A 25,514-nucleotide genomic window follows, 5' to 3' on the forward strand; every position below is an offset into this window, starting at 1 on the left:
CACAGTGGCACAGGTCTTTTAATACCAACAGTCAGGAAGTAGAGGCAAAAAGATCTCTGTGAGTTCCAGGCCAGCCTGGGTTACATAGTGAGCCCTATCTTGAAAAAATAAAACAATAAAACTATAATTGCAGTCAAGTGGTGGTGGCACACACCTTTGATTTTAGCAAAATGGGAGGCAGAGGCAGGCAGATCTCTGAGTGTGAGGCCAGCCTGGTCTACAGAGTGAGTTCCAGGATAACAGGGCTACACAGAGAAACCCTGTCTCAAAAACAAAACAAAACAACAACAACAACAACAACCACACACACAGAGAGACACAAACCCCAAACCACGATAGTCTCTTCCCCTTGCCCACTAAGCACTTCTTCATTCTGTTGACTTCTGTGTGTCTGAGGGGCAGAGGACGCTTTAGTGCTGACTGCCGGGTCAAACCTTGACCTCACAAGTGCCCACTGTGCGTCAGATTCCTCACCTATCAAGTGAGGTCACAGTGTCGAGGGGGTGGGGAAGGCTGACGGACCGAACAAGACTCAGCGTGTTCCAGGCTCTAGGGAACGGCTACTCCGGCTACTGCTACTGAGGTCATTATTTCTGAAGTGGCAATGTTGTATGGTTTGTTTTAACTTTCTATTTATCTGAGCAGATCTGGACTCTAGCACTTTGGGGGAAGGGTGTAGGATATCTGGGGTGTTCCTGTATTGTTTTGGTTGTTTTGCTATAAGGCCCTGGAGTATATGAATTGCCAACCACCTTTTTGGGGTGCTGGTGGGGAACGGGTTATCACTATGTAGACCAAGACTTGAACTTTGGGTAAGTCTTCGGCCTTTGCCTCCTGAGTACTACCACGTGTGTGTGTGTGTGTGTGTGTGTGTGTGTGTGTTGTTCTTTGTGGTAAAAGTCTTAATATGCAGCTGTGAGAGTTAGCAATAATCAATTTAACATAGCCTAGAATCTTCGGGGAGGAACTGCCTCTCTGAACCAGACTGACCTGCAGACCTGTCTGTGAGGGATTGTCTGAATGCTGATTGATGTGGGCGGGGCCATCTCTAGTCAGGCTGTCGAGTCTGGAGAGAAGCATTTCTCAGTGGTTTCTCACGTCCCTGCCCAGACTTCCTCAGTGACAGGCTGTGGCCTTCCAGTGTGAGCTTAAGTTCCTTTCTTTCTCCCTCAGTTGCTTTGTATCCAGGGTTCATCACAGCAACAGACAGGAAAGGGGAGCAGTACCCCAGGCTGTCTCACCCCAAGTGCTGGAATTACGGCCGGCAGCCTCAGTTTACTGAGGGTGCTTAATGGGCTTATTTATGGTTCACATCCCTTACCATTCACCATTTGAAGGATACAGCGTGGTGGATTTTTTTTTAGCACATCCATAGAGTTGCTGACTGTGCCTAGAACGAAGTTTGGCACCATTATCCACATTTCAGACACGGTTAGAGAGGTCCCAGGGGACTATTCTGGACCTGCTTATGGCTTCCCCATGACAAAAATATCTACCCTGGAGACTGCTGCCTTCCCACTGCTCCACTAGGGTGGAGTGACAGGCAGCCCTGAGGTATCACCGGCACTATAAGGCACCAGCTGGCCCAGCTTCTAGACACTGCATTTACTGCAGTCACGTGAAGTGTATCTTTAGACAGTGGCACCCACAAGCCTCACTACGGCCTCCTCAGATCAACACTAACCTGTAGTTTAATGTCCTCCTTCCTCCTCCAGGGGGAGGGACACTGGATGTGTATATATAGCTGGGATGAAGGCTGCTACCAGGTCCAAGAAGGACACTTAGGGACGGCCCTTGGAACAAAAGACAGCAAAGGACATGAGGACAGCTCTCAGGTGTCAGGCTCAGCTACTGGGAGCTGCCCTGGGACAGATAGGAAAGGACTAACAAGCTCCCCAACACTCTTCCCAACCTCGTGAGGCAGAGCAAGGTCACAACTGAGCTGTGCCCGCACCATGTCCTAATCTCTGGCCTGATACCCTTGTGTGTACAGCACACTAGGAGAGCCTAGCTACAATAGGTGGGCTCTGAGGGTCTGTGACCTACATCACCCCCAAGACATGGCCAGCACACAGTAGGCAGGAAGCTCAGGAACCTTATGGGACGCAAGCCCTCAGGACTGCCACCATAGGGCAACTCCGGCTCAGAGAGCACCTGAGCCCGTGCCGAGGGGAAAGGAAAGTGGAAGTGCAAGGGTGAAGCCAGGCAGCATGGTCAGGGGCTTCTCAGCTCTAGGGAGAAGAGACTCTGGGAGTGGAGGGAAAGATAGAGTTCCTGGGCTGGCAACCCTAGACAGCTCTCAGGCCATGTTCTCTAGGGCCTGCCATCTGTGGGGCTGCTGCTGTTACTCCCTTCTCTGGCTACATCACCTCCAATCCCTTGCCCTGTTGGTTTCTTTACTTGGAATGTTTGAAGATTCCTTGGCATTTGTTAGGCCCGAGTTGTACGTGCCTCCCTGATCTTTCAAATGCAGTCTCCAGGCCCTGCCACTTCGGTCTCTTCATTCTTCTCAGGGGATGACAGCATGTGGCTCATTTACTCATGTCCCTCCCCTTTGGAATGGCAGCCATGGTGCCTGGAGTCTGTCTCCATGCCCTGGCATACGCCTCCTAGATGGCTGGGTGGAGATTTAATTGGGACCAGGCTGTGTCTGGGCTAGGCTTATTAGGGTCCCTCAGGCACTGCAAGGCAGGGAAGGTCACTGTCCAGGCCGGAGCTTGATGTCTGCTGCAATGGATTCTTGCATCCACACTCTGCTGTCCTGTGCTCCTGGGCTAAGTTGCTTCCAGGTAACCTGGTTCCTGCTTAAAGACAAAGGATGGGTGAGCTCTTTGATGGCAGGAGTCGGGAGGTGAAGCTGCAGAGCAGAGATGGCTGAGCCAGAGCCAGGGCTTACAAATGGTTAGGGTTCGTGTCCTATCCTACCTAGACTCTGGCTATGCTCATTCACCTACCCACTGCTTGGAGCCCTGGCTGCCTCAGTACCTTCTCAAAGAACTTTCCAAAGGCCCAACAGTCCAGTCACATCATGGGAGGGTCTGGCTTTCACCCCACACCTGCCCTTCATGAGTGTTTTCAGGCCAGATTTTTAAATACCAACCAGTTACTATTTAGCACCAACTCTGGACACCATAGAGGCAGGTAGACAGCCTCTCTGCCTTCTGAGACGGAGGCTTATCGGGTCCTGTTTTCTCTTTCATTCTCCTGTCCTGTCTGCTGGCCCGTGTGCATTTGTTTGCCTATGATAAACATTTACTGAACGCATGGGCTCCTGTTCCTCAGGGGTCTGTTCCAGAGCCTGGTAAGGCCTGGCTGGGCACATAAAGTGTGGGGAAGGGCAGGGTGTGGGCATGTTTCCAGAGCAGAGACTTGAATGGAAGGGAGGAGTTAGTGGAGCTAAGAACAGCATCTGAGGCCTAGAAACAGCTCACAGAAAGGTTGGGAGGGTGGACAAGACATGTTAGAGGAGGCATGGCTGTAGTAGAGGGATGGGGCAGGGGACATGGGGGCAGATGGCGCTGCTGACGCTGAATTCCGTGGCTTCAAGAGTTTGAGGACGAACTGGAGACCTAGGGCCAAACCTCTTCCAACTGCTCCCTCTTTTCCTTCCAGAACTAGAGCGGCAGTGAAGACAGGCTCAGCAGAAGCTCAGGGCAGCATCAGCAACTCTAAGATGAGCATCAGGAGCATCACTCCACCCAAGCTTCAGCCTGGTTTTATTTTCCTGTGTGCTGTATGGTCATGTGCACATGCACGTATAGGCATGAAGTCAACATGGGATATCTGTCACTCACTACAGTTGTCAACATTAGCTAGCCCACGAGCCCCAGGGATCCTCCTGTCTCTGCCACATCTGGATTCTCATGAGTGACACATACTTCCCTGACTATGCTCTCACCCTCCACACCCTTCCATTCCTGTTACAGGCACCACCCAGGTGAGGCTCTGAGCAACTACCCAGTCTGCCAGCATCCCAAGCCCACACTACACATGGGAAGACTAGGGCTCAGAAACACTGGGCTGGATCAGTAGTAGGACCCACCTGGACAGGTAGCCTCAAGTACAGGGCAGCTCCTTGAGATTTTCAGGGCCTCTAAGGGTGCAGAGGGCAACAGCAGCAGCAGCAGCAGCAGCGGCGGCAGCAGCAGCAGGGCCTGTTTTAGCACATTATACACTGTCTGGTGATCTCACCTAGCCAGAGAAGCAGGCAGCTTTGCGACCCCATTGGCTACTGTACAGACACCTGGTTGTCCATCACCTGGCAAACAAGCAGCCAGGCACCCAGCAGTGGTAGAGGACTGGGCCACTGCACACAGGAAGGAGGGTCTGGCTGCAGTGAAGCATCACTGGAATTACCACCTCTTGCCTCATAAGCGCCTAGGCCAACAGGAAAGCTCGACCTTCAGTCCACACACCACTTCACTTCTGGAAGCTTCTTTCTGCCTGAGATCAGATCTGCCAGACTCCAAACCCCAGGACCCTGTCCCCACCCTTGTCTAGAGCCACTGCTGGAACCTGCTGCCCCACCCTTCAGGGTCTGAGAAAGTTTTTTTGCTCTTCCTAGTTTGGCTGTTTTCCCAGTAATTTTCCTTAATTATTTAATTTCCTGTTATTTTATGATTTCACATATTTTCTTATATACACTACAAATTTATAACATGAAATATCATTAGCTCTAGCATATATACTTGATATATTAAACACATTATGTTAATATATTCCAGCACATATTAATATTATACATTATAATACTCTACATCAGTCTTTTTTATGACAAGGAGATCTCTCAGACCCAACCGTTTGTTAGTACAAAAATCCAAAGCTTGCCATTTCTCTTCAGTTAGTAGTTTTCACTTGTTCATAGACACCATCTACATGCCTCAGTTGCTTTTGGGGGAGAGCACAGAGCCATGGTGAGGGTAGAATATGGGTGCCAAACACCAGCTTCTGTTATTCTAGCTCAATGTAGTGTATCTTTATCTGTTTCAAACTATCTATTAAAATCCAAAATCCAGTGACTGAAGAGATGGCTAAGTGGTTTAGAGCAATTTCCAATCTTCAAAAACACCCGAGTCTGGTTCCCAGTATCCATGTTGGCAGCTACAACCACCTGTCACTTCAATGTCAGGGAATCTGATGCCCTTTTCTGGTCTCATTGGGCACTTGCACACATGTGGTACATGCAGACACACAGATACACACACAGACACAGACACAAGCATGCACATACCTACCTACACAAATACAATTAAAATATTTGTAAAATACAAGATCTGGGGTCATCAAGAAGACCAGGGAGCTTTAGGAGGCCATCTGCTGCCAACACAGTAAAGGGACTTCTACCCCAGGGACCCATATGGTAGAAAGAGAACCAACTCCCGAAAGTTGTCCTCTGCCCTCCATATCCAGGAAATGGCACCTGCTTGCCTCCCCAGAGGCAAAAAATAAAGTTTAAAAATATGTATGTTTTAAAGAGAAAAATGGACCTTCTTGATGACTCAGTACTAAGGCCTGTCTCAACTTGGGCCCCTCTCGCCCAGCATGGGCAGGCCCGTGCCCAGCTCACACAAGCATACTGGCTTTCAAACTCCAACTCTCCTGCTTGGGCTGGCAGAACCATCTCCTGGCCTCCTCAATTATTGTCTTTGATGGTGGGACCAGACCCCAGTGCTTTATCCATGCTAAATGCCCACTCTACCACTGAACTCCGCCCTGATATTCTGAATGAGAGTTTACATTCTTTCTCATACTATATTTGTTTTCTCAAGCTGCCAAAACAATACCAAAGACTGGTTGGCTCAATCAATAGAAAGTTATTTTCTCCACCCTTATGGGCTGGAGGTTTAAAGCTGAGGTGTGCAAGACCCCAGCTTCGAAGAGAGGTTCTGTCTCTAAAAGGATGGTGGAAAGGGATGGAAAGACACTGGGTCTCAACTTATGGTCTTCACATGTGTGCACACACACACACACACACTATACATACACAAATAATTTTTATTGTTGTTTAATAATAATTTAATAATGTATTTTTGTTGTTTCCGTGTACTGACTATGGATAGGTTACAGAAAATACATTATTAAAATAAGTTTCATCTGTTCTTTCATTTTATTTTATTTTAAAGATTCATTTATTTTATTTATATGAATACATTGTAGCTGCTTCAGACACACCAGTAGAGGGCATCAGATCCTATTACAGCTGGTTGTGAGCCACCATGTGGTTTCTGGGAACTGAACTCAGGACCTTTGGAAGAGCTCTTAACTGCTGAGCCATTTCTCCAGCTCCTTTCATTTTATTTTTAATTTATTATTAATATGTGCACATATGTATACGATATGTGTGTATGTAGGCACACATGTGCCATGGCATTAGTCAAGGTCAGAGGAGTTCTTTCCTTCCACCTTGGGATTTGGGATCAAATTCAGATTGGCAAGATTGCATGCAAAGTCATTTATTCACTGCACTCTCTTACAGGTCCATTCCTCTCCTTAAAACACACACACACACACACACACACACACACTTCTTGTCATTTAAAAATGGAGAATGATTGCAGGACAGGAATGCTATATTCTCTTTGATTTAAATATAAGTTTGATTATATTCATCACAAGTAAGTATCTTCTTTGAAACAGAAAGATCTAAAATGAAGTCAAATGAAACACCCCCCACTGTAATGACTTAAAGGTAAACCAAGTAAGCCCTTTCTTTCTCAACTTGCTTTTGGTTATGGTGTATCATCACAGGAATAGTAATCCTAGCCAGGTGGTGGTGGCCAGGTACTTTTAATCCTAGCATTTGGGAAGCAGAGGCAGGCGGATTTCTGAGTTCGAGGCTAGCCTGGTCTACAGAGGGAATTCCAGGACAGCCAGGGCTACACATAGAAATGCTGAACGGAAAAACAAAAACAAACAAACAAACAGTAGCCCTAAATAAGAAAATATGTATGCATACATACATACATACATACATGTGTCTGCACACATATATACACACACATACATAATTAATGTCCAAATCAGGCGTACATTTTGAATTTGTTTCTCAATTCTCTAACATAATTTTTAAGAATATTTCAGAAGCTCCCATGCCCTACTAATACCTGTCATATGTACTACTTATCTGTTTAATCCTAAAACACAGGAAGAAGAGGCAGGAGCTCTCTCAGTGTGAGGCCAGCCTGGTCTATCTATATAGGGAGTTCCAAGCTAGACAGGGATAAACAAAGAGACTCTGTCAGGGCGGGGGCTGTTCTGTGGGTTAAAAACCATGCTGAGTGCGTATGGAGACAGAGTTGGCTTGGTGTCTCACTGCTAAGGAAGAGACTGAGGAGGAGATGATGTGAGGTCATAAAAGGCATCCCTGAGTTCTGTGGGGAATTACCCATAGGGAAGCTGCCCACTGCAGTCAAGCCAAAGCCACCGAAGCAGCCCTAAGAAAGCTGCTCACAGCAAAGATCTGAGGCCCCAAGGAATGAGCCATCTTGGAAGATGTAAGAGCGTAAGTCAGAAATGTTGGCACATGCCTAAAATCAAACCACTCTGTACATAGAGGCAGGAAGATTACAAGCTCAAGGCCAGCCTTGGCTACATAAGACTATGTCTCAAAAAAAAAAAAAACAAAAACAAAAAACAAAAACCACTGGGTGTAAAACTCCTGTGACCAAGCCTAACACAGCTGTTCCAGGTTCATGAATACAGTATATCTAAAGCTCTTAGCAAGCTAGGGCATCTACATCTTATGGATTTACATCTTATAGACGAGGAAATTCCAGCTTGGAAACGGTATGTGTAAGTCCTAAGTCTCACAGTGGCCAAATGTTAATGTTGGGCTCTTACGTGGCTCCAATCTTTTGTCAGAGCATCTTCAGTGGTCCACTGGCTTTAGCCCCATCTTGTTTCACTAGCCCCTGTCCCTTGGAAGCCCCGAGGCTTGGGTCCAGAGAACAGGACATTCTGAGCTGAGATCAAAGCCTTGAGATGGGTCTGGGGAACAGCTCTTGCCTGATCTCAAAGCAGCCCCAGCCTGATAGATACATGGTGGCTGTGAACACATGACTGAGGCTGCATTTGCTCTTGGGATGTGGGGAGGAGGGACTGTGAGCAAATGTCTACTTGCCTCAAATGAGGTACAGAATAGACGGAAAAGCAATTCCATTCAAGTCTAGCTTGGTAAACCAGTGAGCTTATTTGGCTTTCTGACGGAAGCATGGCTGAGGGGTTCCTTACAGGAGCGCCCGTGATCTCCGTCCCTCATCACAGAAAAGTCTCAGGCCAGCATGGGTACTGACTTTCCTGTAGCTGTTCAGCTGATCTCCTTTCAGACAATCTTCCATCTTCTGAACACGCCAGAGCAGTGGTTCTCAGCCTTTCCAACGGGCAGCCCTGTAGTACAGCTCCTCATACTGTGGTGACCCACAACCATAAAATTATTTTCCTTGCTACTTCATAACGGTAAGTTTTGCTACTGTTGTGATGCATAATCTGATATGCAAGATGGTCTTAGGTGACCTCTGGAAAGGGTTATTGGACCCCACCCCAAAGGAGTCACCACCCATAGGCTGAGACCCTCTAGATCCTCCAGAGGGTCAGGAATAGCTGGGGCAGAGGTGCAGGACAGAGTGGCTGGGACCTCAGATGAGAATGTAATGACTCTTCCCATCCCTTCCATCTGTAAAAGGTCACAGGTCTCTTCTTGAAGATCTCTTGAGGATAGTAGCAACTGCGCTGATAAAGATGGCAATGTCTGTTATGCTGGAGGACAGCAGTCCACCACATGCAGGGATTCATCTCCACTGTGACTGACAGTTATCCAAGGATGAGGACGTCCTCTTCTCTTCTCTTCTCTTCTCTTCTCTTCTCTTCTCTTCTCTTCTCTTCTCTTCTCTTCTCTTCTCTTCTCTTCTCTTCTCCTCTCCTCTCCTCTCCTCTCCTCTCCTCTCCTCTCCTCTCCTCTCCTTCCCTTCCCTCCTTCCTTCTGTTCTCTCCTCCTCTTTTCCTTTAGATAAAGTCTTATTACGTAGCTCAGGATGGTCCAAAACTCTCAGTCTTCCTGGCCTCGAGTCCCCTGCCAGACGACAGATGTGGGTTAGGCAAGCTGCACTTCTGCCCCCTCAGTTATGGTTCTGGACTATGGAGGACAAACGCAGGGCTAAGAGCCTTTTGTGAAATACACAAGACTACTGGCTATGCTGGCGATGCAGCTGGTCAGCAGAGGCCTGCCTAGCATGGGCAAAACTCTGGTTCTACTCAGTTAAACACCACAAAAACTGGGGCCTGTGGTACAAGCCTGAAGTCTCAGCACTTGAGCAAGGAGGAAAGTAAGCAATACCTGTTTAACATTCAGTGATTTTCCCCGAAATAGAACCATTTAAAAAGGGACCAGTGTGTTACTGTCAAAAATGAGAAAGCAACATCTGGCTCATAAGACAAAGGGAACCGAGGCATAAATGCTTAGAAAACAACACCTGTAGCTCAGGAGTGTCAGCTGTCTGAGATGGGCCAGGAAGCCTTCTCTCTGTATGTAAGAGGCAGAACCCGCCACAGATAACACAATGAAGCTGGCTATTCAGCATTCAGTGAGGCCTGAGCTTTGCTTTTTGTTTCGCAGAAGGGGAAATTCTCTATGTTCCACCTAGCCTCATTCTGTAGAATTCACCAGCGGTTCTCCTCTCCCTGGCCAGGAAACTCCCTGTGGGCAACTAAGTTTCACTTTGTTTTTAGGCTTAAGCCTCTCCTGGGAATTCCTGGGAGGCAGCTGACCGGCTCAGCCTCCTAATTGCTGGCTGTGCAGGAAGGCCCTGCTGCAGGGTGTCTCCTCCCAGGCCTCTCTCTCTACACCCAGCCCCAGCAAGCCACGTCTTGTCCCAGTGCCTCTGGCGTTCTGGGGAAGTGGGCACAGGGCCAGGCCGGCCCACAGCAGGCCCAGCTGGGCCCCAGCGAGCCCTTATCTTTCTTGTTAATGAAAATCTGAGAACCTCCAGCCAGTCCCACTGGGAAGACCCTGGGCCAGATGTCACCATAGAGAAAGAAGGGGCCCAGAGAGAGGATGCGGGTTGCCAGAGGAGAGCAAGACATCCTGCCTGCTTGTCACGGAGAGAGAGTAAGGGCCTGGGTAAAGCAGGCTCCTGGCTATAAGTGCAGGGCTCCCAGCTGCCCCCGTGGCTCAACCACAGGCAAGATGCCTGCAGCCTCTGCCACCTTCAGTAGCTGACTTACCCACTGACTGCTCAAAGTGTGTTTTCCACTTATCACCCACTCCTGGGAGCTCATAAGAAAAGCAAAATCTAGGCCAGGCGGTGGTGGCTCATGCCTTTAGTTCCAACACCCAGGAGACAGAGGTGGGCAGATCTCTGTGAGTTCGAGACCAGCCTGATCTACAGAGTGAGTTCCAGATCAGCCAGGGCTACACAGAGAGACCCTGTTTCAAAAAGCCAAAAACAAATAAAACAACAACAATGACAACAAAACAGAATCTCAGGTTCAAAGCAACTATTGCATTGTGACACTCTCTTGGGTGACTTTGAGGCATATACTTGTTTGTACTCCAGTGTCCTCATCTGTACATTAGGGGTTGGGTTTGGGAATATGCAGTGTTTAGTAAAGTAATCAATTCATTCTAAGTGCCAGACTGGCACTTATGTAGCCCAGGCAGGCCTCAAACTCAAAATGTAGATAAGGAAGACCTTTGAGTTCCTGATTCTGACTCTATCTCCCAAATACTGAGATTATAGATGTGTGCTGCTGTGTCCTCTCTATGCAGTCCTGGGGATGAAACCCGGTCCTCTTGCATGCTAGACAAGTGTTCTATTAGCCTGCCACTTTTGAAATTAGTCCTGTCTATTATTGTTAGCACCAGCGAGGTAACAGAGCTATCTGGGTTTCTGCCAGTCACTGCCTTTCTCACCATCTCCAACAGTGGGATGCAGGAGACCCACCATGAAGCCGAGGAGCTGAGGCTCAGAGAGGTGAAGTCACCGGCCAAAATCCAAATGTGGTGATCTGAGTCTTCTCTAAACTTACCCATGTTAGTAAGGTAACCAGTGAGCAGGTAGGCGTCCTTCCCCTGTGCCCATTACTTGATGGGTTCCCAGTTCCATGAGGTTTGTTTGCTGATGACCCCATTTTTCAGATGAGGAAAAGTGAGACACAGAGGTTAGGTTAGCCCTCCAGTAGGCAAGGCTAGATTTGAAGTCATTTCTGTGGTATGCTGCTCACCTCTCCCCACGTCCTCCCCTCAGTCATATATATACCTGCTCGTGTTTATCTCCCTGCCAGCCCCAGCTCTGGAGTTCTGGACCTACCTATTCCAGGCCTAGACCACTAATGAGAGGCAGGAGCTCTGAGGACGCACAGCGATGGGCAGGTCTGTGAACAGGAGCTGTTCAGAGCCATCAGGCTCTAGGCTCTACGGCAGCTGGCCCAGAGCCCTGCTTCCTTCTGCCTCTCTACACCAAAGCCAGCTTACTTCCTCAGCCCAGTCCTTCAGCAGCAGAGACAGCCTTGCCATCTTACTATTCATTCATTATATCTTATAAAGAGCCTACTGTGTACTGACTGTTCTGTAGGCTCACCAGTGAACGATTCAGTCTTAGTCCTGAAACGGAGACTGAAAGCTAATGAGATGCCCTTAGAAAACACGATTTCCCAATGGACATGAAAGTCCATTGACTGGGAAAGAGAGCAAGGGTGTGAAGCTGAGATCTGAAAGATGGTGTGGAAGAACGTTTAAGATAAAAGAAATGACATGGGCCAAAGGATGAGAGGTATGGAGGGGAATCACTCTGCTGAGGTGAAGTGAGGGAGTTCCCACACTTCAGCTTGTGTGCAGGACCTTAAGAAAGTTAGCAGTCCCTAGCTTCCCAGCTCCCAGGGGGATATCCCAGTCTTATCTGCCCCAACCAAGTTATTTCTTCCTGGCTTCCCAAGTACCTTGGGCCTCAGAGGTCTTCAAACTCTTTGTGGAGTTCCTGGTGGCCATCACGGAGTGTCCCATCCTCTCTCAGACTCTTTTTGGGGGGCAGTCAGTACACCAATTAGCACCTTTGTGTTCCTAGCCAGTTGTGTCTAGCTTCAAATCCTGCCTCCAGGACAGCACATCAGAGTATTTTAAGTCTTCTGGAGTGTTGAGTTCCTCATGTCAAATGGGTCGGTATGTTTTTATTTGGCGTTCTTTTGATGTTGTTGAGTGGACTGAACAGAGTACGGCACTTGGTGAAGGCTTAACTAAGAGGTTATTGAGTCCGCATCCCTGAGGACAGGACCTGGTTTGTCTGGCTAGTGGCTCAAGGGCGCAGCAAGATACATGATCAGTGCAGAAGGGTGGATAGATGAAAGGATAATGATGGAATTGAAGGGGAAAAAAGGAAGGAAGAAAAGAAGAGAAAAGAAAAGATGAGAAAAGGAAAGAAAATCATTCGTCTCTGCCTGTAATCTCCGGGCGGTGTATCACACTCTTACCGCTGTGCGCCTCAGTTTCCCCTCTGTCGTTGGGTTGACCCTCGAAGAAAGAGGACGCCAGGCGCAGGCCCAGTACTGCCGGCACCCAATAAGCGCTCAAGGAAGCCTGGCCTCCCGCCTTCTCTGCCCCAGCTCCGGGAGCCGCCAGCTGAGAAACACTACCCACCCCCTTGCTTACACTCCCTCTGCCCATTGTGCGCCTCCGGGCCCAGAGCGCACGTGACTCCACCCAGCCCGCTCCGCTCCGCCCCGCCGTCCCAGCGCGATCTCCAGTTGGTCGCACCAGAGCGCCCCGCCCCCAATCAGGGCGGAGCCCAAGCACCTCGCCCCCTGCTGATCGGGCTCTGGCGTCTGGCGAGGGCTCCGCGGCCGACCCGGCTGGCGCGCAGGCGGAGCCGGGGCGGCGGGGCTGCTGCTGGCTAATTGCACAGGACTGCGGGCCGCGACATGGTCAGCAGGGATGGGCAGAGCAGGCGGGTAGGGGGAAGGGACGCGCCGGATGGATCGGGGTGCGGCGCTGGCGGGTCGGCGCGGCAGATGCCGCGCGCGGGCGGGGGCTCTTTGTCCTCCGCCGCGGGATTGGGACAAAGGAGGTAGCGGGGGGCGGAGGCTGCTTGGCTGGGCATCTGCCCCTCTCCGTGACCCACGGTTCTATGTCCTGCGCGGATCCTCCGGGCTGCCCGGAACACTCACTCCGCATTGACGGGGTTCCTGGCAGCGCCCCAGCGTGGTCAAGATGGGATCGAGGGGAACGGGGGCCCAGGGAAAATCTGGCGCTCGTTTCATTGGTGGGGAGACTGAGGCTGAGCCGCAGCGTTTGGTCCCAGGTCGGGTCGGCAGTGATTGCGCGGCGTGGGCTTGAATGGGTCTCTGGGACCCCCCCCCCAGGGAAAAAAACTGGGGTCAGGCGGACTTGATTTGTCTTCAGCTGTCGTTTCCTCCTCAGCTGTCGCCCCCTGAACAGGCCCCTACTTCCCTAGCGCCTCGCCTTGCTCCTTCGATAGAGTGGGAGAGACGCGGCGTCGCCTGGCACCGCGCCTGCACACCGCCCGCGCTCAGCACGCGGGAGCTGCTGGGACGCTTGTCATTAGTGTCCAGTCCTCTCGACCCAGGTCACCTAGACTATCTCCTAAGGAGGGGTCAAACACAGACTCATTGTGCTCAGCTTTCAGGAGAAAGAAGACAGGTCAGACATATGACGTTTTAGAATCAGGTTTGAAATCGGTTATTTAGGATCGGGGCTTCCTGGGTATCTGCACCTCCACTTTTTAAACTGTGTGACCTTGGGGACCGAGTTAACTTCTCTAAGCTACAGATTATTTGTCAAGTAGGAAGAGCAGTCATTCGGTTCTAGGATTGTTTTGATGCAGAAGTTTTGGAGAGATCCACATGAGATGTTGGAGCTCAAAAGTGTGGCATCAAGGAACTTTTCAGCATCGACTATTATATCACCGCCAGAGTTGTATGGCCAGATGGGACCCTGACGAGTGGGGGCAGAATTCAGGCTTGGACTATGAGATTGCAGCTCACCTCGGGCAGTTCCCAAACTTCTTAGTCTTAGTTTCCTTTCCTGGCATAAGAACTGGGAGTAGGGTGGCATCTGGAGCAGATTTCTCTTCTGGAGGAGGAAGGGGAGGGGAGAGGACAATGGGCACAGCCATGATAGATGTTCCCTTTTCTTTCCTGTTGCTGTTGGTCCTCCATCTAAGCTCTTGGATGGCAGAAGCCCTCGGTGATGGTGCCTTTGGGGTTTGACCAAGCAGAACCCTGAGCAGGAAATACTTCTGGTCTGGGGTCCCCTGAAGAGGACACTTGGAAGGTGGCCTTGCTGGAGGATGGAGCAGTGCAGGAAGCCCCTGGATGTTAGTTGGCCCTGAAAGCAGGGCAGTATTTCTCACTGCCTTGGAGGCCCTGGGAGGTGGAAGCTTTGGATGGAGTGGCAGAGTGGTGCCCAGCTGAGTACAATAGCACTGGTGATGTGCCCAGTTAAGTGATGAGTAGGCAGAGGATGTCCCCAGAGAAGAGGCTATTTGTGACATGGGTCCAGGCCAGGCTTTGTGCCCTGAGGTACAAGAAGTTACAGAGAAAAAGGCAAGACATTAAGAACAGCCTGCTGTGGATAAGAGTGGTGAGAACCTGGCCTGCCTTGTTGCCTTCTGGGTGGGGTGAAAGGTTAGCTTTGGGATCCCATGAAGAGGTAGGGATAACAGACGCCTTTCCAAGGAAGACCTAAAGGAGAGTGTGAATTTTAGGAGACCTCTGCCCAGAGGTCACCACACTGTATGTCATTTTGAGACCAGTGTGTTCTAGGACCAGTTACCCATTGGTCTGGGCCTTGAGAAACCAGGCCCAGCAATTCTCAGCATTGCAGACTGAACTGGCTGTGGTGTGCCCAGACCCACATTGACCAGTGCTCACCTAAAAGTTGTCACTGCAGCTGCTCCCGAACAGGGTACGTGGGATGGTCTGTGGTCTGACCCTGTGCCTCAGTTTCCTCATAAGCAGAATGGGATGATCAAGGCAAGTAGAGAGGAGTAAGGTGGATGTAATGGCATAGCTTTGAGGTGGTCCTGGAACTTCCCTCAGCTGGGTTAAATTATGCCTGACCCATGGGCCTTGGTGAATGAAATGGGGTGGTCAGTGGTTATGCAGAGGGTTGTACAAGCCAGATGCAGGGCATCCCAGCATCCTCTGGGTTCTGCTTCCCTGTTACCACCTACCTTACCCCAAGCATAAAGAATTACCTTGGTTTTCAACCTATGGGTTACAACCCCTTTGGGAGTAGAACAAAACTTTCATATGTGGTTACTTAAGACCACCCGGAACACAGATATTTACATTGTGATTCATAACAGTAGCAAAACTACAGTTACAAAGTAGCAAGGAAAATAATGCTATGGTTGGGGGTGACCGCAACATGAGGAACTGTATTATAAGGTCGCAGCATTAAGAAGGTTGAGAACCACTGAGCTAGCTGTCAGTTAGCTGTCAGACCTGCCATCCTCTACTGCCATGCCTTGGCCCTGCCCTGAACTTGGGTTACATCCTCTATTCCCCATGGCTGCTTCCTAGCAGGCATGGGGACCTGTGAGTAGGCAACTGGGAGAAGTCTGGACTTAGGGAGCTGGCTCAAAAATAGGGTCCTCTGGTTGATCCCATGAGAGCCAGCTCTCTTTCAGCTCATCATCACATGCCTGGCCTTGGTATACTCAGTCAGTCTTTATTGAGTATGTATGCAGTAGAACATAGCTGTGAACTTGAGGGGCAGTGACCTTTTCTTAGTCTCTCGGGAGGGCACAGGCCAGAAGATGACAGCCAGGGTACTACTCTGTAAACCAGAACTGCAGAGAGCTGAGGGCCTTAGGAAAGATGGTGCATGTAGGGGTGTAGGTGCTGGCCAGTGTGGGAAGAGGTAGCATCGGGAGTCTTGAAAGCAGCTCCAGGAGTCACTGCTGAGAAAGTGCTAAGTTCAGTCCTAAGGACGGAGGCCACCACCGGGCATGTTCATGAAGTATGGGTGGTAGCCAGACCTGCAGGGGATGCCGGGGCAATCTCAGGAGCCCTCCCTTCTGAGGCTATCATGTCTGGCCAGAACTTCTCAGGAAACGTTTGCTAAATGAAAAAAGAAACAGAAGCCCTAATGGAGGCCACAGAGCAGGCATGACTGGCTGGGTCAAAAGTCATTGTTTGTGCTTTTAGGTGAGAGGCATATATCTGGTTCTGTCCACCTCCAAGCCTAGTGGGCATAGTGAGCAGGAGTTTGAGCTGCCTCAGTTTCTTCATTAGTCACAGAACAGCTGTTTCCCTTAGATCATGGTGCCATTGTTTGACTTTCCACTTCCGATCCCAGAACCACCCCAGACCCCAAACACAAACTTCCCTTTCTGAATTGCCACTGCCTTGCCTTCTGGTCCAGCCCACAGGAAGACGTGCAGGTGGAGGCGGAGTGGGTGTCCTGTGTGGGCTGGCTGTGTGGGCTTGTGGGAACTGATGGAGCCAGCAGAGCTCTCTTGGGACACGCAGCTCTGGGAATGTGGGGAAGCCAGGGGCCAGGCAGCCGAGGCTTTCTGGTTGAGAGAGGCTTCCTTCCTGGCTGGTGTAAACTAGGTCAGAGTTTCTTCCTCCACCTCCATGTGGGTGCCATTTGGGGCCAAGCTGTTCTGCACTAAGGTTTTGGGAACTATCCTATGCCTTGAAGGGTATGGAGCAGAATCTTTGGACTCTGCCTGCCGAAGTGTGGCCAGGTGCATAGTTGAACTCAACTTGAGACCTAGTGATCAAAGGTCAGGGAATGGAGCACCCTGGGCAGAAAGAACTATGTGACCAAAGGTCTGGGCCCAGAAGGACAGTGGAAGGCACATGGCTGGAGAGGAGTGAGCGGGAATGGGGAAGCACTTGGGTACATTCTGTGTGCTCTGATTGCAAGAGTGGACGGGGAGCCAGTTGAGAGGGAGCCGGGCAGCTCAGACACTAGAGACTGAAGATCGAGAATCAGAGGGTGCTCCCCCTCCCTGGAGCTTCCCTGAAGACTGGCACAGGCAATGAGGATGGTATTCTTTGGTCATGCGGCCTGCTTCCTGGACATTCCAGGGAATTGACTGGCTGCCTGTGACCTTTAGGCAGACCTGACTCCTGGTAGCCTCCATGCTTGAGTGAGAGTCATTTCTCTCTCTTTTTTTTTCTTTTTTTAAAGATTTATTTATTTATTATATATAAGTACACTGTAGCTGTCCTCAGATACTCCAGAAGAGGGCATCAGATTTCATTACGGATGGTTGTGAGCCACCATGTGGTTGCTGGGATTTGAACTCGGGACCTTCGGAAGAGGAGTCGGCACTCTTAACCACTGAGCCATCTCGCCAGCCCCGTGAGAGTCATTTCTAACTAAGGGGATTATTACTCAAGGATGCATCACATTTGGAGTGTGAATCTTACAGTGCCATCTACCTGGGTGACATGAATGGCAAGACTTTGGACATTTATGGCATCCTCAGTGTAGGTTGTGCCTGGCCTGTGCAGGACATGCCTATGGGGTCTTCATCCCTCTCACTTACTCTAATGTTCACTACTGACAAGCACTAGTAAGAAAGTAGGTGCCTGTAAGAGACTGGAGCAGCCTGCTGCTGACTTCAGCACCTGGGAGGCCTCAGTAGCAAAGCTTAGGGTTAGCAATCCTTGGGGCTGTGGCTGGCTGAGCTCTGGGGTACCGTTTAAGAGGAAAGCTGGAGTCCAGGTTCTCCAGGCCCTGGGTGCATCCCACAACCTCTCTCTCTCTCCTTTACCACTCGCAGCCTTGGCTAAGGATGAGGACTGGGACCTGGAGTTATCTGAGATCAAGGAGCTGGGAACAGCTCAGCTCTCCGTGTCCTGGCATCACTCCCTCAGCATGCATGAGTCCAGCTGGCACTCTAACAGGGCGATGCACCAGGCTCTCTCTCCTGCCTTCAGAGGCCTAGCAATGCTGCTCCCCCTGTGGTAAATGCCCATAGCACCTGGTCCCTTGTGCTCCTGATGTGATCATAGCTGGACTGACATTTTAGAGTGTTGACCTCGTGGCTATATGGTTTCTATACTAGATGGTAAGCTATATACAGAAGGAGCTAACTCCCTCATCCATCCCTCCTGTCTTTCCTGAAGCTTTCCCAGTACCTATGTCTTCCAGGACCTGTTTGCCCTACATCCATAGACTTCTTGAAAAATGGGGTCTTCACTGACAAGCTGTGGCTACATGGGGCAAATCTGTCTGCTGTTGTGACTTTCCCCCTGGGTTCTAGAAGCGCAGACGCTGGAGACTTTGAAGATTGAGGCGTTCTGTGTTACCCGACTCTTCCACAGGAGCTGATGCTGTGTGTCTGCTTCTGGGTGCTTCCTCTCCAGCCTTCTGGACCAGTACTGGATGCACACTCGTAGCTCATGCCTGTGATCCTAAGGCTAGAGAATCATGAGTTTGAGATGGTCTGGGATACAGAGTGAGCCTCTGTCTCAAAGAGGAGACAGTGTATACCTTCAGCAGAGCCAGATTAGTGGCCAGTCCTCTTGTAGCTTCTGCCTCAACTGCCATGGTGCCCATTTCCCTTTCCACTCACAGCGGAAGCACCTGGGTGGCAGAAGTAGCTGGGGGAAGTAGGCTGGGTAAGCATCTTGGCAGACACAGTGGAAAGCCAATCCTATGGTTGTCACTGGGTTGTCCCCTACAGAGCCCCTTGTATAGTCTCTCCTGGCTTTGTCTTTCAGGACTGTCCTGTGCAGCCCGAATTCCAGCCTCGTTGAGCCAGGCACACCAAGAGCTTTCCACCAAAGAAGCCCCTCCAAGCACTGACCATGTCTATTATGGACCACAGCCCCACCACCGGGGTGGTAACGGTCATTGTCATCCTCATCGCCATAGCTGCCCTGGGGGCCTTGATCCTGGGCTGCTGGTGCTACCTGCGGCTGCAGCGCATCAGCCAGTCAGAGGATGAGGAGAGCATCGTGGGTGATGGCGAGACAAAGGAGCCCTTTCTACTGGTGCAGTACTCTGCTAAGGGGCCATGTGTGGAAAGAAAGGCCAAGTTGATGACCGCCAACAGCCCAGAAGTGCATGGCTGAGCTGGGCTGTGAAGGCCAAGGCCATGGTTCTGTTTGCAGCCAGCCCAGAAGCACTGAGAGGGTGGAAGCAGACACGTTGCTCTGTGAGAGGGGTTGACACTTGCTGGCATGGTCTCCTCGGGCTTTGTCATCGCATGCACTGGCTCCAGGTCCCAGCTCTTCTGGCCTTCCCCCTCCGCCTCCTGGTGGGCTGTCCATTGCAGGCAGTGGGCAGGCCTGACCTTGCTGGGGCTCCTGGCCCCTTAGCGCTTTCCTTACTTGAATGTTTTAGCTGAGCCTGTTTTTGATGGAGCTACTACTGTAATGCGTGAACTAACCAACCTGTGAACTGTAAATAGGCCCAGAAGCACGTGCTTAAGCCTTTTTGCTGATTTTTTTAAAATACCAGATGGAGCCCGTGGACTGGCTTGATAATGACTGTACTCAACGTAAGCTGAGGTACGACCATGGAGGGTCTTGGACTGGTCAGGCCCCAGTTGCCCTCGGCAGGGTGCACTGAGGCCTTAGTGATGCGTATGGAAAGGAGGTTAAGAAGCTGGGGTGTTGGGGTAATCTCAGCTTGCTTCGTAATGGAGGAAAACCACACCCCACCCCTCCCTTTCTCTAGTTCAGCTTTGTTAAAAGAGCAGTGTGTGTAGACGGCGGAGTCACTGCAAGGAAGCTGTTGCGCTTGCTTGGAAGCCTGTGAAGGATGAGACCTCATGAGTCCTGAGGGTTGCCAGGCAGCTTGGCAGAGCAGTCTCTTGCCCTTTGGTTTTGAGCATGCCCAGTACACCCCTTCAGCCCAGGCTTTGCAGAAACTGCTCTGGTCCTCTGCAGACACCAGAGCCTGTGGAGGCTACTTGAAGTCTGAAACCCAGTTGGCTCAAGAAGACAAGGTTTTGTTTTTGTATTTAATATTTTCTGCACTGGAATGGGGGTTGGGGGTAGGAGTGGCTCCCTCCCCCCCCCCCCCCCCCGCACATCCCCACACCCCACCTTTTCACAAGTGAGCTTCCTTTCTTCTCCAGTGGGTATTGGGTTTTACTTTGATCCTTGGGGCTTTGTAGTCAGAGCTTCCTGACACAGCTCTCAAGGCACTCTGTGCTATAGAAGGTCATTTCTATTGTGCACATAGCATTTACAAGAGTCACCAAGAGTTCAGGTTCAGGGCCTGGTTCTCACAGGTAAGGGAACCAGCAACATGTCTCCAGGATATTTCTTATGTCTATAAGCTTGCTCAGATGTTAATCCCATCACCGTAAGCATTCTGAACCATTATGATTAAACCTGACTATGCTGGTACCCTTGGTGATGCAGAGAGCAGAGAGCTCCAGGCTAGTCTGGAGACAGCTTTGAAAAGCATGTGAAACTAATCCATTTCCTAGAACCCGAGGGAGGAGCTGTAGGGAAGGAACACTTCTTAGCAGTGTATACCAATATGGGGTTGGGAGGCAGATGTTAAACACCTTAGTTACACAGAGGTAGTCAAAGATGGACTGGCCATGGACAGAGGCTGCTAAGGAGTTCTTGGATGTGTGTTAGTCCTGGGAGCAGTGACTCTGTAGGTCTAGGAGGGGAACAGAAGGTATCAAAGGATCTACCTGGAGTTGGCTGAGGCGGAGGGGTTTTACCGATTCCCACCCCACATCCACCTTTCTACCTCCTACGTCTTGCAGCCAGCAGCCTAAACACTGCTGATTCTTTTCTCCATCATCCATGGATCCAAGGCCAGCTTGGATCTACACCGAAATTTGAGCTGGTTCATCGCTGCAGGGTCAGATGCAGGCCGCAGCTTGTACTATGCTGATGAAGTTGGCTTTTCAAACAGACATCACCACATTCTTATCAGTTACACTTTGGGGGAGCTTCCTATCACCCCCTGTTGCCAGGGGGTCTTTCAAGTTTGAGTCAGTCCATCCAGAGAGGGACGAGTAAGTTCAGGCACTGTGGGGCATTGGTGAGGTCATATGGAGAACGAACACCTATAGAACTGTTGAACAACCATGCAAGTCTTCCCTGTCCTTGGCTATCACTGGCTACCTTTTTAAGTGTATACCAGAGCCGTACACTCCAATGGTTAGTAAGTCATAACTTCTCTTCAGATTTTTTTCCCAATAGTGTAACTATTGAGGGTCAGGGTCAGGTCTTCTGATGGTTACGAAGCTAGCCTTTCATCCTGGGGAGCTTGCAGGAACTCCGAGGCTAAGCCACTGAAGCAAGAACTGACTTTCCTAGATATATGTTCAAATGGACTGTGCTACTGCTGTGTCTCAAAGCTACCAGTGTGTGCAATAAGTGGAAGGGATGCCATTCCTGATCAATAAATGCTAAATGACATTCGAGTTCATTTTGTAGACCACTGAGAAAGATCTTTATTTACAATAAATTTCAATAAAATTTGCATAACTATATTCCCAATGTACAGTCTTCACCTCTGGCTCCTTCAAAAGTTAGTCTGTCCTATTCTCATGCTTCGTCTCTGAAGCCAAAGTGGAGCTGGTGGTGGAGGGCGGAGGGGTGTCACCAGGTAACTGAGTTGTACCCATGGACTTGGAGTGGTTCGGTCGAGCCTTTCCCAGAGGGGCTGGTTCCTTAGCCCCACCTTGGCCTTCCAGCTCCCTCTCCATAGTGGCCACAAGGATCTTGAGCCATGTGTGCTCGGGGAGGGGGGTTCCTGAGGCTCTAGCCAGCTCTTGGAGCTCTCGCGCCTTCTTTAAATACAGAGCCTGCAGTTTCTGGCTGTGGCGCCGGAGTAGCCTGTGCTGCTGCTCCAGGGTCCGCTGCCGGCGCAGCAGGCGGTGCCCATCCCTGCGGGCACTAAGGAGCCTGCCCTCCACCTGCTCCTGTGTACGGCGTAGGCTGCTCATCTCAGATCTCAGCTTCTGCATCGCATTCTCCACGTGAGAGATGTGTTCGCGCTGCAGCACTGCCTTGCTCTGGACACAGTCTTGGGTAGGAGGGCTGATGCCAGGGTCCTGGGGGGCAGAGGCAGCGTCTGAGTGATGCAGAATGAACCGCAGCAGATTCGGGAGGGTGATAGGGAGGTCTCCAGGGTATTTCACACTTAGGTCCTTTCTGGAGAGGAAGGGAAAGCCAAAAGTGAGGGTCTCAATAGGCACAATAGAGACAAATGGGACTGGATGTGAGACTGGCTATTCTGACCAAGAAAAGATGCTGGCTTCTTGCTGAAAGGCAGGCAATGCTGCCTGGGCAAGTGGTTCTTTGTAGAGTTGAGGAGCCCAACAGACTTGCACTGCAGTTATTAAGGCCATTTGAATAAAGTATATCTGTTCCTAAGGACAGAGCTGTTTCTGTACTAACCTTCAGAGAGATAAGCATGCTTAGGCCTAAGCCCTAACCCAGTGCATCTGGGACGGGGAAGAATGGTGTCGCTCTGTGTGAGCTACAAAGCTGGTGAACACAGTCCTGGCACAGGGCTGTCCTCAGTTACCATGGCTATCAAGAGTGCTCAGTAAAACTGAAAATACAAACAAAACAAAACCAGCAAGAGTATACACTTAATGTACAGTACCTACAGCACAACGTGTTCTTAACTGAGGGGACTGTACTCCAGAGAGGGGACACTGGCCTCAAACCTGGATAGTTGCTAAGCCAACGTATCAACCGAAGGACTAAGATGAGTCACAGCTACTCACTCATCTTACAGCTCAACCCCAACAGCACAAGAGTTGACGATGGTTACATTGAAAGGGGTCCCCACATCTCCCATGCTCTAACGCAGGACTTGTCATCTAATTGCCCAGCCTCCTAAGTTTCTCTCACAGGTACTGTGCATAGGCAGTCTAACCACGGTAACTCAAACACATCTTTCTACAGTCCTCCCTTAGCTAGTCAACAGGCAGGGATCAGCACCCTCAGAAAGTAAGGAACAGAGCTGACAGGACCCCAAAGGCAGCATTTATGTTGCCCTGCTCAGTGCCATCTATTCTCAGACAAATGGCTTGAGCTCTGTAAAATGGGGTGGTGGTGGGAGTGTCCCATGCCTCACAAGGCTGTTAAAGGGTTAAGTGAGTGTCGAACACCAGCTTTTTCCCAACTGCATTTTTAACCCTTATGGTATCACACATAATCCCTCAAGCAAGAAGACCACAGTTTGAAACAAGCCTGGGCTATACAGTAAAACTATGTCTCAAAAAAGAAAAAAAAAATTGCATTGTTCCTTAATATACCAACGAAGCTGGGGCTGGAGAGATGGCTTAGTGGTTAAGATTGCTGGCTACTTTTTTCAGAGGGCCTGGCTTCAATTCCCAGCACCCACATAGTGGCTCACAACTGTCTAAAATTTCATCCCTAGGCTATTTGATGCCATATTCGGACCTCTGAGGGTACTGTAAATACATGCTGCACAGATACAGGTAGATAAAACACACACACACACACACACACACACACACACACACACACAACATATGATCTTTTTTAAATTAAAAAACCTTGCATGTTGGCACACACCTTTAATCTCAGCATCAGGAAGGCAGAGGCAGGTGGATCTCTATCAGTTTGAAGCTAAGCCTGGTCTACATAGTACATTGATGCCAGCCAAGGCTACCTAGAGACCCTATTTCAAAAAACCAAAATAAATTAAACAAAATTAAAATGGAAAGAGGAATATGCATTAACTGAAAACTTGTATAACCTTTTCACACACAAATACTAAACATGAAAGAACATGTTTTATTAATAGATAACACTCTTCCTATCAAAAATCACTAGAGACCTAATTAGATATGCCAAACTACACATGGTGACCCACACTGGTAACCCTAGCACTTAAGAGGCAAAAGCAAAGTTTGAAGCTAGCCTGGACTACACTGTAAGATCCTATTTCACAACAAAAAAGAAACTAAATTACAGACCCCTTTATGTAACGTTTATGGGGGGGGGGGGTGCTGTAGGTAGCTTTTTACGATTTTTAAGACTTTCATGTAACAACACAGAATTTCAAAGTGTACATGTCAACTGTATCTATTAATAATCTGGTAAGTGCTCTCAACAGTGGGGCACAGTCAAGGTAGACAGCAGGGATGTAGAGAACATACAAGCAGCATCCTCCAATGCTCGCAGCCCTCACACCTCAGAAGCAGCCATGTTGACACCTTAGCGTTCTTCGCTGCACATCTCCACTTTGTGCACAGAATTTGCATTTTCCACAGTGCACCAAACTTTCACTAAAAATAGCAGGATCAGGTGAACATGAAAAGTCTTATTACATGTGACCCCACCCACAGTGGTTTCATTTCCTCTTCTGTGCACCTTTGGATGTGATAGTTGATAGTCCTGCACCACTTTCAGCTCTTAGAAGCTGTCTAGTGGCCCCCACAGTCCTCAGACGACTGCTCCCTGCCAGGCTAGCACCGCTGCCCCCTTTATTTTTGTACCGGCAATAAATAGTCACATTATGCCTTTCTCTTCTACCTTTTGGGTAAGCTTCTAGTAATGCTCTCTGGACCAGTGACTAACTTGTGCCCATTTTTAGGAGACGCGGAAAATCTCATTCTAAAGCGAGAGACTCTAATTTAAGCTCTCTGTGTTTAACAGATGTGACAGTCTTCTGCTCTTCAGTATCAAGGGACAAAGGAGGGGTTGCAGGGACCTAGGGTTTCACTTTTTTTTGGTTTGTTGGTTTTTGTTTGTTTGTTTATTTTTTGACACAGGGTCTCACTTTATAATTCCTGCTAGCTTTCAACCCAAGTTGCTCCACCTGCCTCTGCCTCCCAAGACCATACCTGGCCTGCACTTGGTCTTCTACTATACAAGGCAGCTCCAGGAGTGGGATGCTGGGCATGGATGCTCCTATGGTGCACTTGCCCTGCACATACACATGCTCATCAGCCCATTTGCTGGGAGCCTCTGCCTGCAAAGGCTTTTACCATGTGCTGTAACGTTACTATCATTACACTACATGCCCAGCTGGGTCACACACAGATGGAGCTGCTGGTGGCTGTGCCCATGGTTTCTTGACTATATGGCAGCTTAAACATGCCTTGGAAAGAAGAGAGTTCATTGTGTTAGAGCCAACAATGGAACAGACTGAGTCACTCTGTTTTTAGTGTGTTATCTGACAAGCTACCTACCACAGGAAGTACTCTAGCACACGTTCTCTGAGATAAAGGGAAAAAAACAGAGACAATGGAAGTCCAAGGAAGCCCTCTGGCAGAGAAGCCAGATGAGCACAGCAGTGCTGCAGTGACCTGTAAGTGCCAAGGCTAGCCCTCCTGAAAGGACCCTGCATTTCCCACACACCCACAGGGGTGAGAGCAGTTCCCACGTGGCTCTATTATGTATCCAAAGGGAAGCTGTGTGTGAGTGACAAGGGAGCCAGCATCCAGCTTGTTTGGCTTTAGAGTAGAGTTCATTTCCTTCTTTGTGGAAATGTTTGGACCTACACTTCTTTTTTTTTTTTTTAAAAAGATTTATTATTATTATTCATTACTACACTGTAGCTGTCTTCAGACGCACCAGAA

At 49.6% G+C, this 25,514-nt stretch overlaps 2 protein-coding genes and 1 long non-coding RNA gene across 10 annotated transcripts in view, besides 1 other annotated feature; 1 reads left to right on the top strand and 2 right to left on the bottom strand.

Annotated features, from left to right (window-relative positions):
- Gm9861 lies at positions 1–12,730 on the bottom strand. The gene is made up of 2 exons (XR_003951968.1): positions 12,460–12,730; positions 1–4,154 (listed from the first exon to the last, which is right to left on the bottom strand). It is a non-coding gene; the product is annotated as a predicted gene 9861 (long non-coding RNA).
- A 29-nt stretch (positions 12,731–12,759) lies between these two features.
- Positions 12,760–21,447, top strand: Snn (stannin). The gene is made up of 2 exons (NM_009223.3): positions 12,760–12,909; positions 18,694–21,447. Exon 2 carries the CDS (start codon positions 18,781–18,783, stop codon positions 19,045–19,047), a length of 267 nt encoding a protein of 88 aa, NP_033249.1. The 5' UTR covers positions 12,760–12,909; positions 18,694–18,780; the 3' UTR covers positions 19,048–21,447.
- Txndc11 (thioredoxin domain containing 11) overlaps positions 21,373–25,514 on the bottom strand; it is a 59,735-nt gene continuing 55,593 nt past the window's right edge. For all 8 annotated transcript variants that reach the window (XM_030248911.1, XM_006521659.3, XM_006521660.4 and 5 more), the window contains one exon: positions 21,373–22,104. In XM_030248911.1, coding sequence (XP_030104771.1) covers positions 21,480–22,104 — 625 coding nt within the window. In that variant the 3' untranslated portion in view covers positions 21,373–21,479. The remainder of the gene's footprint in view (positions 22,105–25,514) is intronic.
- Positions 22,921–24,212: an enhancer, named in NCBI's record as "nonconserved acetylation island sequence M94 enhancer". NCBI's record gives its function as "enhancer in mouse EL4 T cells" and the evidence as "EXISTENCE:reporter gene assay evidence [ECO:0000049][PMID:17135569]".

Source organism: Mus musculus, chromosome 16 (genome assembly GCF_000001635.26).
Source record: "Mus musculus strain C57BL/6J chromosome 16, GRCm38.p6 C57BL/6J".
Lineage (NCBI taxonomy): Eukaryota > Metazoa > Chordata > Mammalia > Rodentia > Muridae > Mus > Mus musculus.